The following is a 27,831-nucleotide window of genomic DNA, read 5'->3' as shown; positions in this document are numbered from 1 at the left end:
TATTCACTGTAAAACTCGATATACATATAAAAATAACACAATTATATTACATAATTGATTTTTTATTCTAGCCTATTTCTTTCCTTGTTTTTAATTCTTATAATTTAACACTTTACACATTAGAATTCACTTGTTTCATTGATAAACATTAATTTAAAGGTGACATATCTGTCATATCTTTACATTTAAATGATCTATAAATTACAATTGTAAATGTTATCACAGAAAACAAGTGAGTTGTGGAACTGAATACAAACAAATATACTAAATACTTTTTTTTTTTGGAATTAGTTCTTTTTTTTTCTTTTTTTTTTAAATCTAAATAGAAATTTCTAGTTATTTTCATTGATCATAATTAAACAGTATAGAAGACTGATGTAATATCAAACATAGTCAACTGGTCAATAACATTAGTCAGTGTTGAATTAGTGAGTTATTTTTTAGTTATTTTTAGAACAGAACCTAAATAAAACCTAAACATCCTGCATTATTTTTATTTTATATTTTAAACAGGAGCCATCACATCACCTCACAGGTGGAAGAAACCAAACAAGACAGTGGAGCTTCGTACAAACAGAGGCGAGTCCTTAGAGAACAGAGCAGCAGCATCAGCATCAAACACCAACATCCCATAACTCACACCGACGAGTCGCTGCACCGGTGTTTAACCAGGTCGTCAGCTCGACGAGCAGCTGTCTCCAACAAAAGAACTCACTCCCTCACTTTGTTAAGAAAATAAATAATGTTTTTTATTCTAAATACTTTCATATATTCTTTAATATATAGCTATATATATTGTAGTGGTTGATTTAGAAAAGAATCAGCAGATTGATCATGATCGATAATATAATGAGAGTCAAGTGTAATTTAATTAATATCAGCTAATGACCGGCTTTGTACGTCGTACGTCGACTCGCTGATAGCCTATAGTAAATTGACTGAGACACAAGTGGAAATATTTGATGGTTTTGTTCGCTTTTTTAAGACAAAAGACTGTCAGAGTATAAATGTGTTTATAGAAAACAGAAAACGGCATAATAAACGATCCCAAAACTTAACGCATAAGCAGCCAAAGTCAAAGATTTACATGCAAAATGCACAAAAATATGCAGTTCTTGCATGACTTCATAATCCATGCATTTCCGTTGCAAATGTTGCATGTTTACTTCTTACAGGAGCAACCATTTTTTTTACAGTGATGTAAAAATTACGCAACATGAAACGATACCGCTTCGCGTGCCAGAAGATAGGCTAGCTAAAAGAAAAAACACAATTCATTTTTTTGACTTGGGAATGTTATGTAAGTTTGAACCATGTTTATATACTGTAGTTTGGATGCAGCCTGTTGCTCATAGGAAGTCATAAGAAATGACTCTCTGTACATGAAGGTAGTAGAACAGGCTGTTGGGGCGATTTCTTTTTCTTATTAAAGGGATAGTTCACCCAAAATTGAAATTTCACTCATTATCACAAACAAGCTTGAAAAATAGACTTATTTAATTTTTTTCGGGGCAATTTCGCATTTCAGGGCTTCAATACAAGACGGACATTACGTACGAGCAGCATGGAGGTATTTGGATGTTTTTTTGGTGTGTCTTTTTGTTACGAAGACAGTTGGTATCCATTTGCAACCGTTACATGGACATGCACTGCTACGCCGAGACCCCCTGTAACTCAGAGAAGCCACGGAGGACTCTGAAACTTCTCCCAGCCCTTAGTCCACATGAGGGGGAGTAGCCTAGATAATGAGTGAAATTTCAATTTTGGGTGAACTATCGCTATTTAACCTTATTATTGACGTATAAAATTGCACAAATCCCCGGCATGTTCCATTTCATTTTTTAAAGAAAACCCGCCGCCACATAATCAAGGATTTTCGCCCAAAACAATCACAAAAAAAACCTCAGCATTTGTCTGGTTATTCCAGCTCGGCCCCGGCCGGCGCTGTGAGTCGTCCTACGAGAGCGTGTAGAGACAGAGGAGGATGGGCAGCAGGACGGCGGCGGCCTGGCCGGCGACTCTGGAGGAGCCGCCTGAGGGCGTGACGAAGCCCGGCTGGTTGGTGGTGATGCGGCTGTTGATCCAGGCCTGATACTGGGACACGCGGGCGTAGACTCCCGGGAACTCCGCCTGAGCGCAGCCGATGCCGAAGCTCACCACTCCGGCCTGGACCCACCGGGCGCCGTCCTTAACGACCATGGGGCCGCCGGAGTCGCCCTGCACACGACCAACAACACATATATATGTTACATGGTGTGTTCTGCAGGGTTCAACTACCTGAAAACACTTGAAATGTTTGAGAAAACTGATGAAAACTAAAGGCTAATGCTAAGCTAACATGATCAATGTGATCAATACCATGTGAATCATGTGATATTGACGTTCTAATAAACCAAACAAACTAAGATTATTGTCAAACCAAAAAAAAAAAAAAAAAAGATTATTGTCAAACCCACTAACAGGAAGCTGTCGCACAACTTCTAAAGTCAAGAAGAACAACTAAAGGCCCCGGACCGGTACCTCACTTTATTGTGTCCCCTGTGTTTAGTCAAACTTATATAAAGTTGTTTTGTAGCTTGTTTGTGTCTTTCTGTGTTTTCTGCAGCTGCAGTGATTAAGGTTAAAGTGATAGTTCACCCAAAATTGAAATTTCCCTCATTATCTCCTCCCCCTCATGTGGACTAAGGCCTGGGAGAAGTTTCAGAGTCCTCCGTGGCTTCTCTGAGTTACAGGGGGTCTTGGTGTAGCAGTGCATGTCCATATAACGGTTGCAAATGGATACCAACTGTCTTCGTAACAAAAAGACACACCAAAAAACATCCAAATACCTCCATGCTGCTCGTATGTAATGTCCGTCTTGTATTGAAGCCCCGAAATGCGAAATTGTCCCGAAAATAAGTCTATTTTTCAAGCTTGTTTGTAGCGGAAGCTCCTCTTCCCAGTTCGTCCAAATTTGGAAGAGGAAGAGGAGCTTTGAGAAGCTTCCGCTACAAAACAAGCTTGAAATATAGACTTATTCATTTTTTTCAGGACAATTTTGCATTTCGGGGCTTCAATAAAAGACGGACATTACATACGAGCAGCATGGAGGTATTTGGATGTTTTTTGGTGTGTCTTTTTGTTACGAAGACAGTTGGTATCCATTTGCAACCGTCATATGGACATGCACTGCTACGCCGAGACCCCCTGTAACTCAGAGAAGCCACGGAGGACTCTGAAACTTCTCACAGCTCTTAGTCCACATGAGGGTGAGTAGATAAGCTAATGAGTGAAATTTCAATTTTGGGTGAACTATCCCTTTAAGATTAAGACATTAAAACATCTTTTCTTGATCCCAGACTGGGGGTTGGTCAGTTCTCACCCACCTGGCAGGAGTCCTTCCCTCCCTCCCCCAGTAAACCAGCACAGATCATGTTGCTGGTGATTCCTATTCCGTTGCTGGCGTAGGCGTCGCTGCACTGAGTGTTAGAGACGACGGGGACGTCGACTTCCTGCAGCCTCTGAGGTGAAGGAAGAGACACTGACAGAGACAAAAGACAGAAAGAGAGACGTTAGATAAACACGATCAATAAACCTTCAGTAACACTTTACAATAAGGGTCCCTTAATTAACGTTAGTCAGTGCATTATTAAGCATTAATATATAAACTAATGTGTTAGTTAATGCTGAGTAATGCATACATAATGATAACTAATTATATTATTCAACTTTTATTATTACTTAATAATTTAGTAACTAACTTTGAGTAGTAAACATTAATTAACTGCTATCTAATAGGCTACATTAAAGGGATAGTTTAACATTTTGGCAAATTGGCCCATTGCCATAATCGCTATAGTCATAGCAGTAGGTTCATTACCTTTAATTGTCGGTGCAAGCTGTTTTTAGAACGGCGGAGCAGAGCCGTGAGCTGCTCAGAGCTACGCTACGGAGGCTAAAGGAATTTCTTGGTTTCCCTCATCAAACTCATCAAATACACAATCCAACAACTCAAAATCGCTGTCGTGGACAAGTTGTGAGCTGCACATTCACCACGCTATGAGATAATAACACAACGTTACCAGACAGAGTTGTTTAGAGGGAAATTCATGCAAAACCAGCTGATGCACGTTGCCTTCAGGGACAGTTTTTCATTAAAGCAGACTCTGTATTTACCCTGTATTTACCTCGAAAACGGCTCCGTTTCGTAACGTTCCATTATTATCTCATAGCGTGGTGAATGTGCAGCTCACAACTTGTCCACGAAAGCGTTTTGGAGTTTTGGGATTGTGTATTTGATGAGTTTGATGAGGGAAACCAAGAAATCCCATGAGCCTCCATAGCATAGCCCTGAGCAGCCTGCTGCTCCGGTCCGCTGTTCTAAAAATAGCTTGCACCGACAAATAAAGTTAAAGCAGAAGTAAGCGATATATTTGTGTTAATATAAGTCTTAAATAGTTCTATCTTCCGACAGCAATCACTTACATAGAGTGTTTGGACCGAAACACGGGTCTCTCAGTCCCTCTGCTCTGCTCTGAGCCGAGGAGAAAACTTTTCTCGTATCCTACAAGTTTTATCCAATGAGGAGAGAGAACGGCATAAAGGGGCGGTCCTCTCTGTGTGTGCAGCCAAGGGATGCGCCTGAATGTGGTGACGTAGGGACGAGGACCAATAGATCCATGACGAGGGCGGGGGCTGCTAACTCCATCGGCTGACAAGACGTTATGGTGCGTTCAAGGCAACCCGTAACTCGTGTTTTTCCGACCTGTGAAGTCGTACCAGTTCGATCTGGTACGAGTTCACGGGTCAGAAGTTACGAGTGGCCGTTATAGTGACTTTCACAGGTAAAACAGGTCAGAAAAACACGAGTGGGTTGCCTGGAACGCTACAAAGTCGTAAGTCGTGACTTGAAGCTGTAACTTACGGTTTCAAAAGCCTGCCTGGAACGCAGCATTAGCCAAAACGACCGGATCGCTTACTTCTGCTTTAACGAACCTACTGCTACGACTATAGCGATTATGGCAATGGGCCAATTTGCCAAAATGTTGGAACTATCCCTTTAATGAATATGTTTCCCAACCCTAAGTAATACATGATAATGATTGTTAATATATCTGTAAACAGTTAATTAATGCTTAATAATGTACTAATAGCGTTAATTAAGGGACCCTTATTGTTACCAAACCTTCAACAGAGGGTTCGGGCGGCCATCTTGTCACGTTTTAATGACCCTGACCTCCGGACTGGATGGTTCCCCAGCCTGTGACCCAGGAAGTCGTCCCGGCGTTGAAGGTGCTGCCGTCGGCTGCGAGACACACGGGACTGATGTAGCTGGTGAAGTCCACGGGGGAGGACAGCCTGAGCAGAGCCACGTCGTTGTCGCTGGTGGCGGAGTTGTAGTCGGGATGTCTGATGATCTCGGTCACGGTGCGCGACTGCTCGTTGGCGTTGGCGAGCTCCTGGGTTTCACGTCCAAGATAAACCACCAAACCGATTGAACTGGCGCTGAGAGGAATGACAGGAGAGCATGTGAGAACACGTGAGAACCACTGTTTTTATTTTTTATTCCCTGAAATAAAGTAAAAGGAACTAAATCAACTCACATTCTGTCATTAAAGGGATAGTTCAACATTTTTGGCAAATTGGCCCATTGCCATAATCGCTATAGTCATAGCAGTAGGTTCGTTACCTTTAATTATCGGTGCAAGCTATTTTTTAGAACGGCGGAGCAGAGCCGTGAGCTGCTCAGAGCTACGCTACGGAGGCTCATTATGGGATTTCTTGGTTTCTAACTCATCAAACTCATCAAATACACAATCCAACAACTCCACAACACTCTGGTGGACAAGTTGTGACCTGCACATTCACCACGCTATGAGATAATAACACAACGTTACCACACAGAGTTGTTGTAGAGGGAAATACAGAGACTGCTTGATGAAAAACTGCCCCTGAAGGCAACGTGCATCAGCTGTTTTGCATGAATTTGCCTCGAAAACAACTCTGTAAAAATAGCTTGCACCGACAATTTAAAGGTAACGAACCTACTGCTATGACTATAGGGATTATGGCAATGGGCCAATTTGCCAAAATGTTGAACTATCCCTTTACTGTAATTTAGCATGCAGCCCCCTGGTGGCCTTTGTGGGAACTGCAGGTCGGCCACCAGAGGTCATTCAACTATAAGAACATCACTCACATCTTTAGCTAGTATATTAAAAAGTCTCAGCATTTGTTTCTGTGAATGTGTCTGTTTTTGTGTTTCTGTGTTTTCATGTTAGTTTTGATTCAGGTTCCAGATTGTGTGCAGGATAAAAGTTGAGCAGTTGCTCTAAAATATTGGTATTTTGGGGAAAATGTAGTTAAATGTTTATCACGGATGGTTAAGTGTAACATTCCTTTGACGTCAACAATCGGTATACTTGGAATATACCCCAAGGACTTCATCAGAACAACGAAACAATCGAAAATGATTGACTTTGGACTTCTCCAGGATTTTTAATTTAATTTAATTTAATTTAATTTAATTTAATTTAATTGTATTGTATTGTATTGTATTGTATTGTATTTTATTTATTTATTTTTGTCCCATTTTATTCTTATTTATTTAATTTATTTAATTTACTCCATTAGTCTGATGTCTGATGTCACTGTCCATTTGCTTTTTTATTTTATTTTTTTGTCTGTTCGAGGGGATATGGGAGAAAATGTTTGTACATTTAATGTTGAGTTTGAAATACATTTGAAATTTCAATAAAAAATATTGTAAAGAAAAAAAGTTGAGTAGTTTGATGAACTATCCACACAAAAGTTTAGGAGATATGAGAGGAAATAGTTTTGTTTTTAATGCTGAACATGTTTTTCCTACGTGCACAAGAAGACAAACATGCTTTTTTAACCCCCGTGTGTCCGACTCCTCTCAGGGGTGTGAAGCATAGATCTATATAAGAAGACTAGATGACTCACCCACCGCTGCTGCCCAATGACAAAGCGTAGCCAGTACGGCGGCCATCTTGGGAAGGTCAACTCTCTCCCTCAGAGCAATGGGCCTCATTCACGAACCGTTCTTAAGAACAAATTTGTTCTTAAGTCCTACTTACGAAGTTTTTACGAAGATTGTGGCATTCATGAATGTTTTCTTATCCAGAATTTGTTCTTAACTAAGAACAAAATCTAAGAACAGTCAGGAGTATACTTACGCACTTTTAAGTGCTGAGACTTCTGCAAAAATAACCGATTATAGCGTTTTCTTTTGTTCTGCAGTTGTATGATATTATATGATTTGAATAAGAATTATTTTCTTATCTTTTATGATGTTTTTAATAATCATATATATTAATAATAATAATTGACAAATCATTTCAGTCTCTTAAAAAACATTATAGACACTTAATTCATATCATTTTTTTTCCCCCTTTTCTTTGGGGGGGGGGCATACAGCTGCCGATAAGATTTTTTTTTTCCTAATTGCGGGCTGCAACAGTGCACTTACTGTAAGTGTTCACACTACACACAACTGGTTTTTTTTCATATGTGATAATATGATGATATTTATGGTGGCACATGTGAGAGTGTGGTCTCTGATAACAACCGAAGAGCTGCATCCACGGCTGACGCTACTAAATATAAATATAAAATATAAACTAAATATAAGTCTCTGACGTAGGGTTTTCTTAAGGAACCTCTTAAGAACAACTTAAGAAAGAATCTAAGAAGGTTCTTAAGAAGATATTGGTGAATGAGGCCCATTGAGCCTATGGTGCATGTTCTGCTATAATGACCACAACTTGCTCAGTTTTTGTCCGATTTCAAAACGGTTTGATTTTTATGAACGTCTATGCAGTTATGATGCAGCATACTTAAAACCACGGATCATTTTAATCATGTACTTTTTTTTTGTAAAAGTAACATTATAGTGACATTATGCAAATAGTTAAAGTGATAGCTAATTCCTGATTTATTTTTCACAGAGTTATGAATCGTTTTTTTAATGAAGATGACTGGATCACCTATCTACTGCACTGTAACTGCAGCCAGAGTCAGAGACAGTTGCCCGTTCCAATATGGCCGACTGTGAGCTACGCCTGCGTGTAGTGCGATCTACCCCCTTGGTGTGAAGACTTTACCTGGGGAAGCAGTGAGCGGCCGTCAGGACCCACTCGTTGTTGATGAGGGAACCTCCACAGAAGTGAGAGCCGGACCTGTGCAGACTGGCCTGCCACGGCCACGCCCCCGCCGGAGCATCCTCACCCCCCACGATCCTCGGGTTGAGCGACGCGACGCCGCAAACTGAGGGGGAAACAGGAAAGAAATGTCAACGAATAATGAGGAGAAACTGGTTCCTCTTGTCCTCCTCAGAGTCCCAGCTGCTGCATTTTGTTACTCAAACCTGTTTTTGAATAATCAAATCACTCAAGTGTGTTTTGTGTAAACAGACAAAATGGCTCAATCAGTCAACAGGTGAAGAGAAACACGATGAATCGACAGAGGTTTGATCTTTGACTGGATTTATGGAAAAGTATGCAAACATGTTCATGCTCAGTGAGTTTTGAGGGTTTATGAAGTTTCCACGTTCATGGAGGCAAATTCAAGATGGACGACGTATTAGCAAATATCCAAACAATAATCATAATGATAAATGTGCCGATGCTGCAGCTTTATTTATTAAAAAAAAGTATGAAAAGCAAACTCACCGTCCGACTGTGTGTTGATTCCTGTGGGAGACACAATAAATCAAACTCTGTGTTATTGACTGAACAGAAACCAGAGGCCATTCATTGTCTGTAGAACAGTTGTTGTTAAATCTGCTCATAGATCACCATCGACACTGAGGCAAAACAAACCCAACTGGTTGTTCCTCCACTCGTGATGGTCTGACATTTACCCCTGGTATGTCGCCCGGTGAGTTGCAGTTGACTCTTGAGTCAAACCAACGGAAACTTAACTTAGAAAAATAAGTGAGTCAGTGACACTGATCGATTGTGTCAAGAGATGAGTGACGTTTCCTGGTGCGTTCAAGTGACATCAATGATTTACATCAATATTTTCACAGTGAATAGTTTTCATGCCTTTCACAAGTGATCATCAGTGTTTGCTACACTGTTTGAGACACTCGTGACGTCTTCATGTCACATGGGAAATTTTACTTTTTACTTGTCTGTCAGAGAAAACATGAAGATTTTACCATTAAATATGAAACGAGCTTCTAAAATGCAACATGTAATGAAACATTCAGTGACTTTAAAGTCATGAAACAGCCGATATTTCATGAGCATCCTGCAGCTCCGACACTTTTCCTCTGTTAGCAGCTCACAAAGCATCTTGGGAGTCGTAGTTATTGTAACTTCCACACAAATGTGTCGCTTTTATCGATGAACCGGACGTTTTGGAAACAAATTTGTGAATGATTTGTAGCCACATGTTGATTAGCAGCTCAGTGTGTGTCACCTGGAGGTTTTTACTCCTCTGAGTCTGGTTTCATTCACGAAAAATGTTCGAGCTTTTTTATTGTTGTTGAACTGGAAAAAAAAAGTAGGCCTATTAAAAAAAAAAAAAATTAAATAGCCTAAAATAAAATAAAACTTTTGAGTTTCCATTTGGTTGACCATGTTTTCCTTTGGGCAGAGCAAGGCTAGCTGCTGTTTCACCCTTCTTTATTCTTTGTTCCCAGTCTTTATGCTAAGATAAGCTAAACTAAGATAAGATAAAATAAAATAACAGCCCGTAAAGCTGTAGCTTCATAGGCTATGGCTATAGGCTTCCCACTCTCTGCTATAACAAATAGTTTATTCATATCAAACACTGTCGAGCTGTCAAGGAAGTAACTGTTTTATTTTTGCTGGATGCACTCATTCATGTTTTACAGTTGTCATATGCTGTAACTGTAAATGAAAACCAATAATACTTTTCCCATATAATGAACTGAGATGGACTGAGTATGAAAAACTTTCTCTAAAATAAAGACGTCAGCCTATCAGGTTATAAAGGTTTAACTGACTGTTCAAGATGAAACAAGATTTTCTGTTAGAACAATGTCAAAACTGGATCTTCTGGTTATTTGACGCTGAAGAGAGTCCAATTGTTTGTTTATTTTAAAATGTGAATTCCTCATACTGGTGTCATGGTTCCTCTTTAAGACCACAATATGGAGGTTTTTTTCCCTTCTTTTAAAGAAAAACTTTTTAAAAAACATTTTACACATTATTTTTCTTTTCTTTTTTTTTATTATATGCTTTTCTAATGTTAAAAATGTAAACCTGTTGTGATCAGTTATTAAATTAAAAGATACACACAGATACACACAGTGACACATGTGAATAATAGCTATTGATTAATTGTCTGAAGGTTGATTTTCTACAGAATCTGCAGCAACACTCACCTGTCAGTGTCGACACCAACAACACGGCAACACAAAGCAGCTTCGACTCCATGATGCAGACGGTGTCCAGACTGAGGCTGAGCAGGCGAGTCCGAGCCGTTATGACGGAAGTATAGGCGGGACTCTGCACTTCACCTGCTCTCTTGTCAGGTAAATGAAGGCGACACCTCACATACCACACATACAGTAGCTACGCCCAGCTATTTCACAAAACATCATCAGACTTTATATGGCCCGTAGCTCCGCTCTCTGACTTAATGTTGTCATAAAGATAATCCATAAAAAGACCTGAAGGATCGGCGGAGAATATACCTGTCCTTCTGGGTTTGGCAGCTTTATTTGATTATGCTTGCACAGAGGCCTGTATATTTGGTGTGTGTGTGTGTACTGTAGACTCTTTGCAGCATGAATGACAATAACCCAGTGTCCCTGACTGAAAGGCAGCCATAAGTACAGGTAGAGTCACAGGTTTCTGTTAGCAATAAACCCTGCTTGACTGCTCCCTGTGTTTACACATACATTCTGTAGAATTGCAGCACAGAGGTCAAGCCGGTCACAGGTCACATGTAACTAACTGATCACCTTCACATGCGTAGGCCACGATAGGCCTATTATAATACTATAACTTAAACCCACAGGGGTGTAAGGATTTAACATTTGTCAAAAATAATGTTAATGTTAAAAATAATATTGATTTATTGATTCAGCTGGATATAATCCTAACCACATGGGATTCATTAAGTCATTTTTTATCTTATCTCTCTGTGCTCTCGGTCACTGGATAAATAAAGGAGTGTGGAGTCTTGTCGGACTTGTTTTACTATTATGATTAATTGTTTTTGAAGATTGTGTTAAAATAGATTCTGAACAAAGTGTGAATTATGTAATGAAAACTAGGAGTGTCATTTTTCTCCTCAGGGTAAAAGGGGGATCATTGTAGTGCATGTGCTTCAGTCCAGTGACGTCTTACAGGCCATCAAATATGTGACAAAACTGAAATTTCAATAAACAGAAACACTCAACTACCTAAAAAATTATACTTAATTGGCTACAGTGCTTAGAATGAAAGTCGTTTGTTTGTTTTTTTCACTAATGCTAATGTAACCACTAGACCTCACCCTATAATTATATTTTAATCCTTCAACTTCCTGGAAAACTCATTAGGGAGTGCCTAGATAGTCTATAAAAAAGATGCCCATTGTCTCAGCTAAAGTAGCAAGTTAGAACATTTCAGGAAACACACACACACAAAAAAACTCTGACAGCAATAATTTGAGCCTATAGAACAAAAATCTGACATTTTCATTTTTGATTTGTCACTTGTGATTAAAAGTTATCAGAGGCTTGAGATTTCATTTAATCCAAGATCATTTTGATTCACCATAAAAAAAAATCAGACTGCTCTCATTCCCAAACATGTCATCCAAACTAGTCTATGAAACTACCGGTAGCTAACATTAGCTAATCTGTAGAAATTAGTTTGATACAGGGATGGCCCCCCTATAGGTTATAGCCTACAATAAAGATGATAAAGTTATTGCCTAAATAACAAGCAAAAGATTGTTAAAAAAGGTAGGCTAAGTGAAACCAAACAAAAAACACTAGATGGACTAATGTTATGCAGCCAGAGCACATCAAATCTGTTTTTATTCATTTTCCGGGTGTAAATGATTGACAGTTATCATGTCCCGCCCTAATCATTTGGACTAACTTTATTCAGCCCACCCACAGGCCGATCAGGATTGTCAGGTGTCATTTCACGCCCCCATTAAGTGCTTGTCATTTGGGCCGATTTCATTTAGACCGCTGTTTTCAGACTTATGAAAGGAACTGTAGTGAAAACGGTAGCTATAGTTGTTGGAGGGAGAAGACAGAAAATGGCGGGAGCTAGCATCACAGCTAGTGTAACGGAGTTAAGGTGTAGTGTGATTCCACTTGCCATAAAAACTCATCACACAACACGCAAACTTATTTGTCCTATGGCACTTAAATGCAGCACCCCTGTGGATTTGGGTTGTGGACCCCGAGGGTGGCAGCAGTTGGACCTGCTGTCTCCCTGGTATGTGCACAAGTTATGAGCTCTGCATTGTTTCATATTAATTACTTTGATTTTAATACTAAAGGGTGGTTTAAGTTGAATTTTATAGCTTTTTAATAAACATATAGTCCTTTTTAATAAAAAAAAGTTGACAGTGTTTTTCTCTCTTTGTTGTTTATTAAATTGCTAGTGCTACATGTTGTTAGCTAACCTGCACTTTCTTTTCATTTTACATTTTACAGACGTGTGTGTGTGAGAGAGTGGGGAAACCAGGACTGACTGTGTGTTGATCCTTCTGCCAGGTACACTACACTTTGTTGGTTATTTTATGTTTATTTTTAATACTAAATGAGCAGTACGACAGACCTTGCTGCTTCCTTGACGTGTAGCCTATGTGTGTCTGTGTGTGTGAGGAAACAAGACTGACTGTGTGTTGATCCTTCTGCCAGATGTCCGAAATAAAAGGCAAGTTTGCCAACAGTGATGATGGTCTTCTTCTGTGAACTACACAACGCAACAAGAGAGTACAACGCCGCTACACTACATTAAACGAGGTGGGTGATCTACTTTATAAATGCACCGGCTCTGTCTGTCTATCGAGTGGAAGAATCAACTTCAAGAACGGTCGTCGATGTGAGCTTCTGTTCAGGACATATTTGACACGCAATGTAGCTTGTTAGCCAACCCAACCAGTTTCACCACACAGGAAGGTAAGTTAAAACACAAGTTGGAACTAGCTAACATTTGTTAACGGGAAGGTAAGTTAAAACATAAGTTAACTAGCTAACATTTGTTAACGGGAAGGTAAGTTAAAACATAAGTTACGAAACTAGCTAACATTCATTAATGTTAGTTAGCTAGTAATGTTATTAGTTAGCTAGAAAGTAAAACATAAGTTAGAAACTAGCTGACATTAATGTTAGTTAGTTAGCATTAGTTAGCCAGAAGGTTGAAACATAAGTACGAAACTAGATTAGTATAATCAAAAGTTAAAGTTTATGTTAGAAAGTTGCAAACAATTTATTGATGTTAGCTAGCATTAGTTAGAAGGTAAAATAGAAGTTGTTGTTTTTTTATTTTATTTTTTTTAGCATACTTAAAAGTTAAAGTTCATGTTAGAAACTAGCAAATATAAGTGTTCGCTAAATTGTAACTCCAGGCCAAAATGAGACAGCTAGCTAGCATCAATAGATAGTACTTGACATGATAATGGTCCTTTGGAGGCGTCTGAAATCAGACTGATCAGAATGATACTGCCTGGCTCTCTACAAAGTGATGAAGCTTCTGTGCTGTAAAACAGTAAAATATATTTCACCATAGTATCTGAGCAACAAAGCTTCAAAGCTATAAACCTTTTTGACTTTAGGGCCATTTTTTACTATCTATTTCAACTTCAGGAAATGGCAGTAAGGTGATCTACTTTGGAGCCTATCCAAAGGGTAGAGAACAACAATGATTTTAAAATGTTGTTTTGTTTAAAATCATTTTGTGAAAGCTTCTGTTCGTTTAAAAAAAAAAAAACATTTAACTTTAGGCTAATTATAATCTGTAGTTAGGCTACTCAAAAGTTTTGTTTGAAGCAGAGTTTTCATAAGGGGTTGTAGTCTTGGAACAAATAGACTCCTTCCTTGAGGTAAGGTTAAAATAAGCTGTTTAAATGTCCTTTTTATTGGGCAACTCACTGTTGCTGTTATACTGTAGGCATGCTGTTTTCATCTTCAAGTCCTGAAATATATTGATATTAGAATATACTTATACATTGATCTATGTATGTATTTCTGCCGAGTATTTTGGGAATCAGAAGTACATTAATTCCACTGAGTAAAATGTTGTGTAACACTGCTCCATTTTACATACAAAATTAATAAAATTTGAAACATGAATGATAATTATAATTCCCCATATTCGAATTATAAAAGATATACCCTGTCAACAATGATCAATAAATGTATACTTAATATAATTACACTGAATTATAGGCTACTCCTCATTTTACATTTTACTTGACCATTTCTCAGCTTTTACTGTAATTGTCTTGTTTGAGAGACTTGTGAGAGATTAAACACAGTCACTGGTCATTGTAATCGATCGTCTTTGTCTTTACGTATTGGTTTTCTAATCAATCTGTTTGTTTTGATCGACTAAAACCGTCCTCACACCGTTCTTGGTACCGCGAGTAGATAATTCTCAGTCATTCTCGACGTTACCACAAGCCACAGGACACATTTCATTCATTCATGCCAGAAGCTGGTAGAAGCTTCTGCGGGCACGTTGTCGGTGACGTCATCACGCCGAGGTGGACGCTAAAGCTCTGTGATTGGTCGAGAGGCTCTATGGGGACCGAAAGCTCGAGAATCAGCCAGAACAGAAGGAGTGGAGAATAAATAACGGCGCCGGTGGAAGAGACCGGCAGAAACAGAAAGAAAGAGAGACAGAAGGAGAAGGAAAAGAAAGAGGGAGAGACGACGCAGCAGAGAAGAAACGCTTCATTTCTCCTCCAACTTTCCCATCGTTCAACCAGAGTGAGTAACCGACGGCTCTTTTTTCATTTTGTCTACATAACTTTGTGTTAAATATCGGCTCTGCAGTTGTGTGGATTGGAAATAACGCTGTTAAAGTTGTGTGATAGATGTTGATCACTGGCTATTTACCGGACCATTTTGTTCTCTTACCCGAAAATTACATTAGAAAAGTAAAAAAAAAAAAAAAAAAGTTAAAGTGTAATTCGTCACATTAATCCGCCGTGCTGTCAGCTGTCTGCTAGAGTTCGGATTGAAGTTTATAGATGTAAAGATCGAAACGAGCCTATTTGATTGTAGATTTAGCATATAAAGATTGTCCTAATGTTGGATTAATTGTACTAGGACCATGTATCAAATCTGAAAACATTGTGTGGTCTATGGATGTAGGCTACAGAAAAAGAAGAAAAAAGAAGTGAGCAGTGAGACATACAAAACAATGCAGAATATCCATGACATTTTTTAAAAGTAATTTCTAGTTTCATCTTTTAAATTCACTTGTTTTGATTACAAAATTACAAACTATTCGCAAATATATTATTATATCTCATGTGATGTTTTTATAGGTTTTATGTTTTGTATTTATTCTGTCTTGTGTGTGTTGTGTGGTACCACAGCGGAGAAGCAACGTGAATTTCGTTGAATTCTTTTTTTTCCAATGACAATAAAGGCGGTCTAATCTAATCTAATCTAAAAATAGTTTATTTAAGCCTTTTTATTAAAGCTCTACTGTATGATGTCATTTTGTCTTTTAAACAAATTGTATTGTATTTCAGTGTATGCCCATGCAGAAACCATAGTAACTGTTGAAGGTATTCACATTTCTAATTTTCCTTTCTCATGTGTCTTTGCATCTTCAGGACGCAAATACCAAACAGCCAAAATGTCTGCAGCTAAAGGTGTAGCGATCGGCATCGACCTGGGCACCACCTACTCTTGTGTGGGGGTTTTCCAGCACGGAAAAGTAGAAATCATCGCCAACGACCAGGGCAACAGGACCACCCCCAGCTATGTGGCGTTCACCGACACAGAGAGACTGATTGGGGACGCAGCCAAGAACCAGGTGGCCATGAACCCCAGCAACACTGTGTTTGACGCCAAGAGACTGATTGGAAGAAAGTTTGATGATGCAGTGGTGCAGGCCGACATGAAGCACTGGCCCTTCAAGGTGGTTTCAGACGGAGGAAAACCCAAAATTCAGGTGGAGTACAAAGGGGAGGACAAAGCTTTCAACCCTGAGGAGATTTCCTCCATGGTCCTGGTGAAGATGAAGGAGATTGCTGAGGCTTACCTCGGCCAAAAGGTGTCCAACGCCGTCATCACGGTCCCGGCGTACTTCAACGACTCCCAGCGACAGGCCACTAAAGACGCCGGTGTCATCGCTGGACTGAACGTCCTGAGGATCATCAACGAGCCGACGGCAGCCGCCATCGCGTACGGTCTGGACAAGGGCAAATCAGGAGAACGCAACGTGCTGATCTTTGACCTGGGCGGAGGCACCTTCGACGTGTCCATCCTGACGATCGAAGACGGTATCTTTGAGGTGAAATCCACGGCTGGAGACACTCACCTGGGTGGGGAGGACTTTGACAACCGCATGGTGACCCACTTTGTGGAGGAGTTCAAGAGGAAACACAAGAAGGACATCAGCCAGAACAAGAGAGCCCTGAGGAGGCTGCGCACAGCTTGTGAGAGGGCCAAGAGGACGCTGTCCTCCAGCTCCCAGGCCAGCATTGAGATCGACTCTCTGTTTGAGGGCATCGACTTCTACACCTCCATCACCAGGGCTCGCTTCGAGGAGATGTGCTCCGACCTGTTCAGGGGAACGTTAGAGCCGGTGGAGAAAGCCCTGAAGGACGCCAAGATGGACAAGGCACAGATCCACGACATCGTCCTGGTGGGAGGCTCCACCCGAATCCCCAAAGTCCAGAAGCTGCTGCAGGATTTCTTCAACGGCAGAGAGCTGAACAAGAGCATCAACCCAGACGAGGCGGTGGCCTACGGCGCCGCTGTCCAGGCCGCCATTCTCTCAGGCGACACCTCGGGCAACGTTCAGGACCTGCTGCTGCTGGACGTGGCACCGCTGTCCCTGGGCATCGAGACAGCCGGAGGAGTCATGACGTCCCTCATCAAACGCAACACCACCATCCCCACTAAACAAGCCCAGGTGTTCACCACCTACTCCGACAACCAGCCCGGGGTCCTCATCCAGGTGTACGAAGGGGAGAGAGCCATGACCAAGGACAACAATTTACTGGGCAAGTTTGAGCTGACAGGAATCCCACCTGCTCCACGAGGCGTCCCGCAGATCGAGGTCACGTTCGACATCGACGCCAACGGCATCCTGAACGTGTCCGCGGTGGACAAGAGCACCGGTAAAGAGAACAAGATCACCATCACCAACGACAAGGGCCGACTGAGCAAAGAAGAGATCGAGAAGATGGTGCAGGACGCTGAAAAGTACAAAGCCGAGGACGACGTTCAGAGAGACAAGGTCTCTGCCAAGAACTCCCTGGAGTCCTACGCCTTCAACATGAAGAGCAGCGTGCAGGACGAGAACATGAAGGGCAAAATAAGTGAGGAGGACCAGAAGAAGGTGGTGGAGAAGTGTGATGAGACCATCACCTGGCTGGAGAACAACCAGCTGGCCGATAAAGAGGAGTACCAACACAAGCAGAAGGAGCTGGAGAAAGTGTGCAACCCCATCATCAGCAAGTTGTATCAGGGAGGAACGCCTGCAAGTAGCTGTGGAGAGCAGGCACGAGCTGGCTCCCAGGGGCCCACTATTGAGGAGGTGGACTAAAGTGGCCCTTCATACGGACTCATACTTTATGGATCATGTGTAAATTGTAAAGTTTATTAAATGTGAATGTATTTTTCACCACTGGTTTACGGGACATTTTATAAAGTTGTATAATATAATAAAAAACAGAAATTGAATTAAATTCTATGGTTGTTTTGATTTCATCATCGTCTGATTTGGATGTTTATAGTTGTAGTTAATACGTTATCAAATCAAATCAAACTTCCTGTGATTAAATTCCCGCTCAAGAAGAACTAATGTCTGAGAAAACAGGAACAAATTTTACAAAAAGTTATTGACTCTGATTTGGTTTTTAAGGTTTAAATTATAATGTTAAACTCCATGAGAGCATTTAAGGTATCTACATGCTGACTGAACAGATGAATTCATAATGTGACAGAGGAAACTTGAACAAATGGGTCCAGACAAAGGTGATATAATATTCTTTAATACTCTCTTGTATTTCAATTTCATCACTACAAATATTAATATTACTTGAAGACTGTGGAGTTGTTGACTCTCAGGAAAAATAAACGTGAAGAGTAAATGTGATAATATTAAGAGAAAAAAAATGTATTGATTGAATTAATCAATTGTTGATTATGTAATGTAATGTGTGATGTTGATATTAGTAATTATCACTCTAACATTGAGTTGCACTTGTTTATTTTCAGAACAAACAATAACTCTGTGTTTAGTAAAAGGTTTTGCAGCTCCTCACTCTGACCACAGGGTGGCAGTGAAGGCAAGGCAAGTTTATTTGTATAGCACATTTCTGCAACAAGACAACTCAAAGTGCTTTACATATTAGCAAAATAAGAACATAAAAAGCAAATTATTTAAAAACAGAAAAGAGAAAGAATTAAAACATAAAACATATTAAAACAGATATAAAAAGAAGTAAAACAGAAAGGGAGACAGAACAACTAAAACTTAGTAACAAAAAAAAAAGAAAGATATAAAACAACAGAATAATAATAATGTTACAGTGCAGTTAATGAAAGACCTCAGCAAACATGAAAGTCTTCAATGTTGATTTAAAGGCACTGGCAGACCTGCAGGTTTCTGGGAGTTTGTTCCAGATAGTGGGTGCATAGAAACTAAATGCTGCCTAACCTTGTTTACCTCTGACTCTAGGTATAGATAGAAGACCAGCACCAGATGATCTGAGAGCGGCTCATAGTTGAGCAGGAGGTCAGAGATGTATTTTTGACCTAAACCATTTAATGCTTTGTGAACCATCAGCAGTATTTTGAAATCTATTCTATGAGAAACTGGAAGCCAGTACAGACAGTCCCTCCAGGATTTCGCGGGCTTTTTTTGTGATTGTTGCGGCCTAAAATGCCTGAATTTGCGGCCACATTTTGAAAAAATTGCGGTGCATGTTGTGATGTTTTAAGCCCTTTTGTTGCGATTAAATTGCGGGAGACAGCGAAAGTTGCAAAAAAAAGTTGCAGTTTTGTTCTGAATAATTAAAAATCAAAGGAAAATTGAAAATTTTGAAATGTCACAAATTAATGTGATGTCATGTTATACCAGCAATTTTCCACTTGTTAAGAAAGGCACAGGAAAATTATATAGAGTTGAAAGTTGTTTTACTTTTAATTAAAATGTCTGTTTAAAAATCGTGGTAAAAGAACTGTTTTATTAAAACAGTCCAGTTTTTGAATAAAAAGGGGAGGGTGGCTACTCAAGTCCAGGGCCAGGGCCTTAGGATGGGGGGAGGGGCACCTGGCCGCCGGCTGCTCCGCTCCGGCCCTGCAGTGGCGCACTCACTGGATTCCCCCTCGGCGAGTGCTGCGGGGGGGGGAACAGCCTCGGGTGGTCAACCAGGACAACTCACACACTCAATACGTTCAACTCAGCTTGTGTTCCTTTACTTATCACTTTGTGCACATTGTATCAAGTTTCTTGCTGTCAGCCCAGCCACGGCCTTCCTCCGTGGACTCACTTTCAACCACCGCTCCGTCCAGACTCGCACTCTCTGCTGTGTAACTCGCGGAAAGCACCGACAATTGGTCCAATTTGCGGAAAAGTTGCGGTGATTGTACAAAATTGCAAGATCGCAAAAATTCGCGGGGATTGGCTGAATTTGCGTTAATTGTTGCGATCGCAACATCGCGAATTCCTGGAGGGACTGTACAGAGATCTGAGGACTGGGGTGACATGGTCCACTTTCTTGGTGTTAGTGAGGACTCGAGCGGCAGCGTTTTGAATTAGCTGCAGCTGTCTAATGGACAATGGAGTGAAGTCCAACTGTTACTGTACATGAGACACTGATCAACAACCAGCAGCTCTTATAGTGTGGCGTTCAGGGACCCCACCCAGAGGGGGAATAACTGATTTTCACTATGATTTCATTCATAAACAATGGTCGACTAATCAGTTGGAGATTCGTGGTGTAATCAGCTCAGCTCAATGGGCTCAATCAGCTCAGCTCAAAAACCTCAGTTAATTGTGAACATCACCGTTCTTTCACAATAAATCGTGACAATACAACAAAGTTCATTCACCGCTACAGAAACGGAGAAAACGAAATAAACACATGAAAAAACAACTAAATAAAATGGAGTGAGAAGTGGAGATTTTTAGTCTTCAGTAGTGACTCTTTGATCCAACCTGTCGCTGAGGCTTACAGGTGAACATCAACTCTTTCAAAATAAAAGCTTATGAAAAAAAACTGTAAGTAAAGTATTACAAATATTGCACGACTGTAACCCAGTTAACATGACCTGAACATATACAGAAAAATGTAAACATTCACACAATTGTGAAAAGTCAAAGCCTGTTTCTCTTTTAATGATATTATATGCACCTACAGTATGTTCCTGTTGTCTACTTGGTAGAGCATGTTTTCTGATATTATTGGAGCTTCATGGCTTGATGACTAATTTAATGGGTTGATATCTATTGATTGTGATGTCCCCTGCTAACCTTACTATATTTTATCCTCTGTTCCTAGAATACTGTGAAAGCTACCGTTGTTGTACTGTTGCTGCATTTTATCCCTCACTGGTTATGGCTGTATCACATGACCTGGTCACATATCTCTGATCATCAGCCACACAGGATTTAAAACACCTGTGCAAATCAGTTGGTTCAGATCCTGATGAAGACTGTTTCAGTCGAAACGCGTTGATCCCTGCTAAATAAAGGATTTTTAACAACACCTCAGAGTGCCTCGGACCCATCAGTTTTGGAATGCCTTTTACTCTTTACCACAATTTGCACCAGGACGGTCTGCTTGCTGTGTTTTTATCTTAAGTTTTTCTCCATCCTGTGTCCTTGAAGAGCACCTGAGCGGTTCATCCACCCTCACCCAGGGCAGCACTCACATTTCTTATATTGTTCAACTCTTTTCGTCTGTTCTCTTAATTCAGTTGCAAATAAAATATCTCATTGTCATAATCCAGGTAATTAAACAAATAATTAGTCTTTTAAACCTAATTTTATTTTGGTCACTTAGTTATTACTCTTAATTTGTTCTGGCCAATTTTCATCTGTTAATGTGACGATCTCTGTCAGTCCAGAACACACAGGGAAGATGGTTGACTGACTGACTGACACACACACAATGTCCTCTTCACTTCCATCAGGACGAAGGTCTCGACTTCCATCTGTGAAGAGAAGCAGAGGACAGAGGTGATGGATCAGTGATGGATCAGTGATCAGAGACTCCATCAGCTGGACTTGAGTCCTGTTCAGTCCAGATGTGCAGCAGCTGTGTAGCTTCCTCTCAACTCTCATGTTAACGTGTTGGAGTGAACACTGAGGAGGAAGCTTACACACCTGCACAGATTTTTCGCATCAAGTCTGTTCACTCTGCACATTTCACTGAGTCACAGTGGAAACAAAGTGCTGAGTCATGAAGGTTCATCACTGATGAGTCACTGTCAGTGGCGTAGCTGGGCTGTATTCCACATGGGTTTTGAGGTCCAAGGGGCCCGCGTGCGCAGCGGGCCACATTGCACACACAAATAGAGGACAGAAACCCCCCCCCCCCCCCCCCCCCCACAAAAAAAAAAAAGGGCAGGGGTGCTCACACTTTTTCAGCCTGAGAGCTACTTTTCAAGTGACCAAGTCAAAATGATCTACCAACATTATTAATGATTCACGTTTATTTATATAGTCTAGTATATGAACATACATAACACTTAATATACAATATGTCGGTGTAGCCTACCTTTCATAACTGCATGAATCCATATGGCACAATAAATGTCCATACATTTTTGGTCATCCAGTCGTTTGTCGGACTATGCGGGGGGTTAATAGCGCTGCAGCTGCATTTACCGTGGCCCCTGTCTGTATGTGAACCTGTGTCTGTCTATGTGCGGACAGAGATGAGAGATGGTGTTTTTTTTAATAATCATGCTAGCGTTTCACTATCTCTCATCTCCGCCAGTCAGCCTCTCAACCTGCCGCCTCTCTCGTGTGCGTGCGCACACACGTGAGGAAAAAAAAAACACTTTTTTTTTTTTTTTTTTCTGTTAGTGGGAAACACTGATCAAGCTGTGCATACGCACACCTCTCCGCAATATTCCATTGATAAATCACACCGGACCCAAGAATGGTGCAGACATGAACACCTCATACTCCCCCAGAATGCCTCAGCACAACCATATGGTCAGCACGTGCATAATTAAGTAGCCATGTGCTCTGTGGAGCGGAGTAACAACAAACACAACGGGCGGAGAGCGTGACTCACCCGGAATGATGCTTCGGCGGACCTGGCCTGCCCTCGCTTTTGAGGTCGGTTGTGAGAAAAATGCCTGCTGTCCAGACAACTGTGTTTTTTTAAATATACTTTTTTTTTTGTTCTTCATCACGCGATCGACCCAATCGTAATGAGCACCCCTGGTCTATGGGATTTACCCATAAAACAAACTTTTCACGGCAAAACAGCAAAGGTAAGAGGAAATGTACAACCATGTTTTGGTCAAGCAGTGTCTGTGTGTGCTGGACTTTGCTGGTTGTTGTCTTCTCTCTCTGCCTGCTGCTGTGCAGCCGCGTTGCTATGTAACGTTCCAATCTTTGTAGCCCTTTCATATGAGCGGTAGCTGTGTAGCCTACTGTTTTGCATAATGCACAGTAGTGTACGAGCCAGAAATGTGGCGACTGGGTCCACACACAGGTGCTTCATGAAGTTTGATGTTTAGCTGTTTATTTGAGTAGTGTTTGCTGTGTGTTTGGGTTATAAAAACATGGTTTTTACACGTTGTAGACCAGCTTCTGTTGTTTAATTTGATGTAATAGACGCATGGATCAGCTCAAATTGGGAGGGGCCGCGCCCGCTCGTATCCCCCCCTAATATGCAACATAATGCAGTGACCCAGTCTGATGTTACACTCTGTGCTACCTGCCGCTGCGACGGAAGGCAGCCGCGTTCAACCGCGTCCCGAACCTCCCTATGACCAGCCCGCCCCTGATTTAAACCAAAAAATTAAAAAAAAAAATTAAAATCCTCGGCAGTGTGTGGGGGGGCCGCAGGATTTCACCACAAGAGGGCCCATGGGTTTACAAAACCCACCAACCCTACGTCATCTACGCCACTGGTCACTGTTGTCACTCAAACACAGAGTTTCTGAGTGTTGATGAACATCTGAGGGGTGTACTATGAAGCGAGTTTAGTGGGTTAGCGAGGTATGTTGAGTCTAAAGCCAGGCTTCCCTGTACTACAAAGGTGGCTCTCTTTTAACCCAGCTAGATCACCATGGTAACTTATGCTTGTAACATGGTTAGCTCGAGTTTCATCCTAAAATCGGCTATAAAAGTGCCGCTGTTTCACAATTCAACTCATTTACAGCTGGCGTTACCTTTACTTTGAAAGTCCAATGGAGCTGGATCAGAACGGGCGTCGAGCGTCAGGAGGTATTACTTTTATACAGGCTACAATCTATGGAGATTTTACTTTACTTAATTTGTTTATTTGGGTGGGACAGTGCACATTAATGAACATATAAAAACATGTTAATGTGCCAGATTATAGCAGCAGTGCTAATTTCCATCCAGAAGACCACTGAAAGAAGTTGTGCGGTCGCAGCAGGACATATAATCAGATGGATAATCGATAAAGTTAATAATTTCACTTTGATGTGGCCATGAATAAATTAATTTAGATGTTTCGCCTGTTATATGGTAGTGTTGCCCAAATGCAAATCTTGAATAGGTCTACACTGTTTTAACAGTTAAAAAGGTCTTTGTATTGTCTTTGGAATATGAGATTGTACAGCAGCTAAAAACCCACTGTAGCCTATTTTCATAGACTACGCACACACCCAAGATCAGCTGACTAACAGACATGGAGGCTCTGCTCTGATTGGCTGACTGTTGTCTCTGTTATTGTCTCACATTGACTTTAGTACAATAGTGATGAAAGCAGCACAGACTGACTCCGCCCCCCTACTGACCTCACAGTCTCCAGTCTACAGTCTGGACTCTTCACAAGATCAAACAGATCCTTCACGTCTGAAGACTTCAGGTTGTTGTTGCTCAGGTCCAGGTGTCTCAGGTGGGAGGGGTTGGACTTCAGAGCTGAGACCAGAGAAGAACAGCTGATCTCTGACAAACAGCAGTACTCCAATCTGAATAAAGAATAAAAGAAGAAGATAAATTCATTGATGATCAGAAAGAACAGGTGTATTTTGGAGTTTATAGAAAACATGAGTTGTCTAACTGTGGGAAATACAAGTTTGTGTGAAGGTTGAACTGAAGTGAACAAAGCTGAAACTGACAGTAACAGTCAGTGAACTGACCTCAGAGTCTCCAGTCTACAGTCTGGACTCTCTAGAAAACCACTCAGATCCTTCACTCCTGAATCCCGCAGCTTGTTGCAGCTCAGGTGCAGGTGTCTCAGGTGGAAGGGGTTGGACTTCAGAGCTGAGACCAGAGAAGAACAGCTGATCTTTGACAAACTGCAGTTCTCCAATCTGAATAAAGAATAAAAGCAGAAGATACATTTATTGTCCTGTCCTGACGTGTCCTGATCAATGAAAAAAGAAAAAAGAAAAGAAAAAGGTTGGTCTCTTTGGGTGATGTTCCCATTTATTGCAACAAAAAAGGTTATTAACAAAACAGAAAAGTACCATGTAGGTGATGTGGATTGTAGCAAAAACAAAAGATCCCTGGCTTTCCTCTGGCTGTCGGTAAGAACTGTGAGAACCCACCACCATCCAACTCAAACTAATCACCCTTCATTTCAGGAAGGTGGGCAGCTGCTGGGTGTTAAGAAAGCAAAAGAAAAGGTACTGCACACTTGTGGTCAAAATAAAGTACTTGCACAAAACACTAACTAAAGAGTGGCTCCTACACAGTGATTCAAGTTCTGAGTGAAGATCAATCAGTCAGGTTCAGTTGTGGATCAAAGATCTAAGATCTGGGGCGGTGTTTAGCTCAGTTGGTAGAACACCCGCCCCATGTGTTGAGGCTATAGTCCTCACTGCAGGCGACCCTGGTTCGAATCCCGCACCGAGCGGCCCTATCCTGCATGTCATTCCCCCCCTCTCTGCCTCCCATTTCCTGTCTCTCTCTGAACTATCCCGTCAATTAAAGGAAATATATTAAAAATTATTTAAAATTTTTTTTTTTTTTAAAGATCTAAGATCTACAACAGTAACAGTCAGTAAACTGACCCCAGAGTCTCCAGTCTACAGTCTGGACTCTCCAGAAAACCACTCAGATCCTTTACTCCTGTATCCTGCAGATCATTCCAGGTCAGGTCCAGGTGTCTCAGGTGGGAGGGGTTGGACTTCAGAGCTGAGACTAGAGAAGAACATCTGATCTTTGACAAACTGCAGCCCTCCAATCTGAATAAAGAATAAAAGAAGATAAATTCATTGATAACTGATAAGATGTGTCATGATCAATAATCAGATGTGTCTATTTTATAGAACAACAAACCAACTGCTCAGCGATGGCTGTCAGAGCCTGAAAACAATATGGGAGAGAGACCTGGGACGTCTGATGGATGAGGAGGAATGGACGAGAATCATATCCAACAATGGGAAATTCATTAGGGAAGCTAAAGGGAAATTTACACAGTACAAAATAACACATAGGTACTACTGGACTCCACAAAGACTAAACAGAGCAGGCATAATAAACAACTAGAAAATTTCTTCTGGGAAATTTTGAGAGGTTAACGAGCTCAGCCTATCCTATGCCAACTAAAGAATTAAAATTTGTTTATTCAGGATTTATAACTCTTTTCTCTGGAGCGGAAAAAGACACAAATGAGATCATGAATCAATGACGGACAAAACAGACATGATACCCAGGGGGCAAAGCAAAAAAACGGACACGGAGCGTTGTAAAAGCTTTGACACCAGAAATGATATCTAGGAACTTCAAGGATTAAAACCTGGGTGGACAACCCGGTCAACTAGCTGCTGGAAAGCTACAGGGGGCCAAAACCCCTTTCTGGGGTCATTTTGCTGGCGAAATGATGTAAATGCAAATATTTAGGTACTACAATGGCATAAATAGTCATACAACTATAAAATTTGGCAGAGAGTATCTTGACACATAGGGGGAGGCATGAAAAAAACATTCTGGGGTTTGTTGCAACTCAATTTTAAGATATCACTCTCAACATCCCAAAAAAGACCAAAAAAAGTACTGTTCGCCTGACAAATTCTCATGAAAATTATTATTTTTCAGCACTTTATGGAGAATATCTATGCTTAACATGTATATAGAAAAATTCCTTAATTCATAAGCTTCCATTTGAGTCCAAGATAGCCTTTCTATATCAAAAGCTCCACTTGCTGTGGCCAACGGTCTTCTCTATCTATCTGTTCACTTTGGGGAGACCAGAAATAGAATGGTTTCTGATCAGGCCAGTTAACATGTAGTTTTTCACAATAGGTGTTGCATTGTTTGGAGACAGCCTGTAGCTTTCCAGTAGCTAGTAGAAAGGCTATCTTGGACTCAAATGGAAGCTTATGAATTAAGGAATTTTTCTATATACATGCTAAGCATAGATATTCTCCATAAAGTGCTGAAAAATAATAATTTTCATGAGAATTTGTCAGGCGAACAGTACTTTTTGTGGTCTTTTTTGGGATGTTGAAGGTGATATCTTAAAATTGAGTTGCAACAAACCCGAGAATGTTTTTTTCATGCCTCCCCCTATGTATCAAGATACTCTCTGCCAAATTTTATAGTTGTATGACTATTTATGCCATTGTAGTACCTAAATATTTGCATTTACATCATTTCGCCAGCAAAATGACCCAAGAAAGGGGTTTTGGCCCCCTGTAGCTTTCCAGCAGCTAGTTGACCGGGTTGTCCACCCAGGTTTTAATCCTTGAAGTTCCTAGATATCATTTCTGGTGTCAAACCTTTTACAACGCTCCGTGTCCGTTTTTCAAAAAACTGGGATTTTGCCCCCTGGTTATGATTCAATGATTGGTCGACTAAAGGCAAAATCTGATGAATCAGATTCGACTATGAAAATCTTTGGTCGAGGACACCCCTTGTGTTTAATCAATAATCAGACATGTCTTGATCAATAATCAATAGAGGGACTTTGTCCTTGTGTTCTTGTGGATCTTCATCATGTGGCCTTCTACACACATCATCCACATGTCAGCACAGATTCATCAGCTGCTGCTGACCTCAGCTCAGTCTGTCAATATACAATCAATATCTGATCAATACCTGTTGGACTAAACACTGACTACAAGTCTCTGATTTAGAGATTCTGATTCTTTTAGACAGATTTATATTTGTACCATTTCATGTCACTAACTTTGTATTTTTCTTCTTCTCTGTCATTATTACTATAAATAACTTTATTGACCAACTCGTATGGAAACTAGCTCTGAGCTAAATCCGGCACACTTACAGGACGCCATGGTGTTAATCTGTTCATTAATGTGCATTGTCCTCAACAAATAAACAATAAAAGAATGAATGAATCAGGGTTAAATCAATAAACGACTAACTGCACAGGGGTCAATGACGTGATGAAACCCAGTGTCAGGTGTTGTAACTGGTATTTTTTTCATAAAAAACTGAATATACAGGAACTCTGTATCCAAACTTAAATGTGGAATGAATGCAACTCTACAGTATGTTTCTTTCTTCAAATTTTACATCCTTTGTCACAGAT

General features: G+C 40.6%; 3 protein-coding genes across 3 annotated transcripts in view; 1 reads left to right on the top strand and 2 right to left on the bottom strand.

Annotated features, from left to right (window-relative positions):
- Positions 1-1,801: 1,801 nt before the first annotated feature.
- Positions 1,802-10,478, bottom strand: LOC146982377 (trypsin-3-like). Its single transcript, XM_085783367.1, has 6 exons — positions 10,358-10,478; positions 8,673-8,693; positions 8,106-8,268; positions 5,216-5,484; positions 3,366-3,520; positions 1,802-2,217 (listed from the first exon to the last, which is right to left on the bottom strand). The coding sequence occupies exons 1-6, from the start codon at positions 10,407-10,409 to the stop codon at positions 1,957-1,959; spliced, it is 921 nt and encodes a 306-aa protein (XP_085639493.1). The 5' UTR covers positions 10,410-10,478; the 3' UTR covers positions 1,802-1,956.
- Positions 10,479-14,758: 4,280 nt separating this feature from the next.
- LOC146982376 (heat shock 70 kDa protein 1) lies at positions 14,759-17,859 on the top strand. The gene is made up of 2 exons (XM_085783352.1): positions 14,759-14,917; positions 15,775-17,859. Exon 2 carries the CDS (start codon positions 15,798-15,800, stop codon positions 17,715-17,717), a length of 1,920 nt encoding a protein of 639 aa, XP_085639478.1. The 5' UTR covers positions 14,759-14,917; positions 15,775-15,797; the 3' UTR covers positions 17,718-17,859.
- Positions 17,860-19,853: 1,994 nt separating this feature from the next.
- The window catches only part of LOC146982373 (NACHT, LRR and PYD domains-containing protein 12-like), a 50,450-nt gene continuing 42,472 nt past the window's right edge, over positions 19,854-27,831 (bottom strand). The window contains exons 7-10 of the mRNA XM_085783344.1: positions 25,349-25,522; positions 24,473-24,646; positions 24,128-24,301; positions 19,854-21,334 (exon numbers count right to left, since the gene is read on the bottom strand). Coding sequence (XP_085639470.1) covers positions 21,310-21,334; positions 24,128-24,301; positions 24,473-24,646; positions 25,349-25,522 — 547 coding nt within the window. The 3' untranslated portion in view covers positions 19,854-21,309. The remainder of the gene's footprint in view (positions 21,335-24,127; positions 24,302-24,472; positions 24,647-25,348; positions 25,523-27,831) is intronic.

This window comes from Trachurus japonicus, chromosome 8, assembly GCF_045865225.1.
Source record: "Trachurus japonicus isolate A0001 chromosome 8, Traja_1.0".
In the NCBI taxonomy this organism is placed as follows: Eukaryota; Metazoa; Chordata; class Actinopteri; order Carangiformes; family Carangidae; genus Trachurus; species Trachurus japonicus.
The sequence above is the reverse complement of the archived record's forward strand: the minus strand, read 5'-3'. Positions and strand labels throughout refer to the sequence as shown.

Coding starts and splice junctions, on each gene's coding strand:
- LOC146982377 (XM_085783367.1), bottom strand. CDS start 10,409: ATGGAGTCGAAGCTGCTTTGTGTTGCCGTGTTGTTGGTGTCGACACTG. Junction 8,694..10,357: donor GTTGGTGTCGACACTGACAG/GTGAGTGTTGCT, acceptor TGTCTCCCACAG/GAATCAACACACAGTCGGAC. Junction 2,218..3,365: donor GAGGGAAGGACTCCTGCCAG/GTGGGTGAGAAC, acceptor GGTCGTGTGCAG/GGCGACTCCGGCGGCCCCAT.
- LOC146982376 (XM_085783352.1), top strand. CDS start 15,798: ATGTCTGCAGCTAAAGGTGTAGCGATCGGCATCGACCTGGGCACCACC.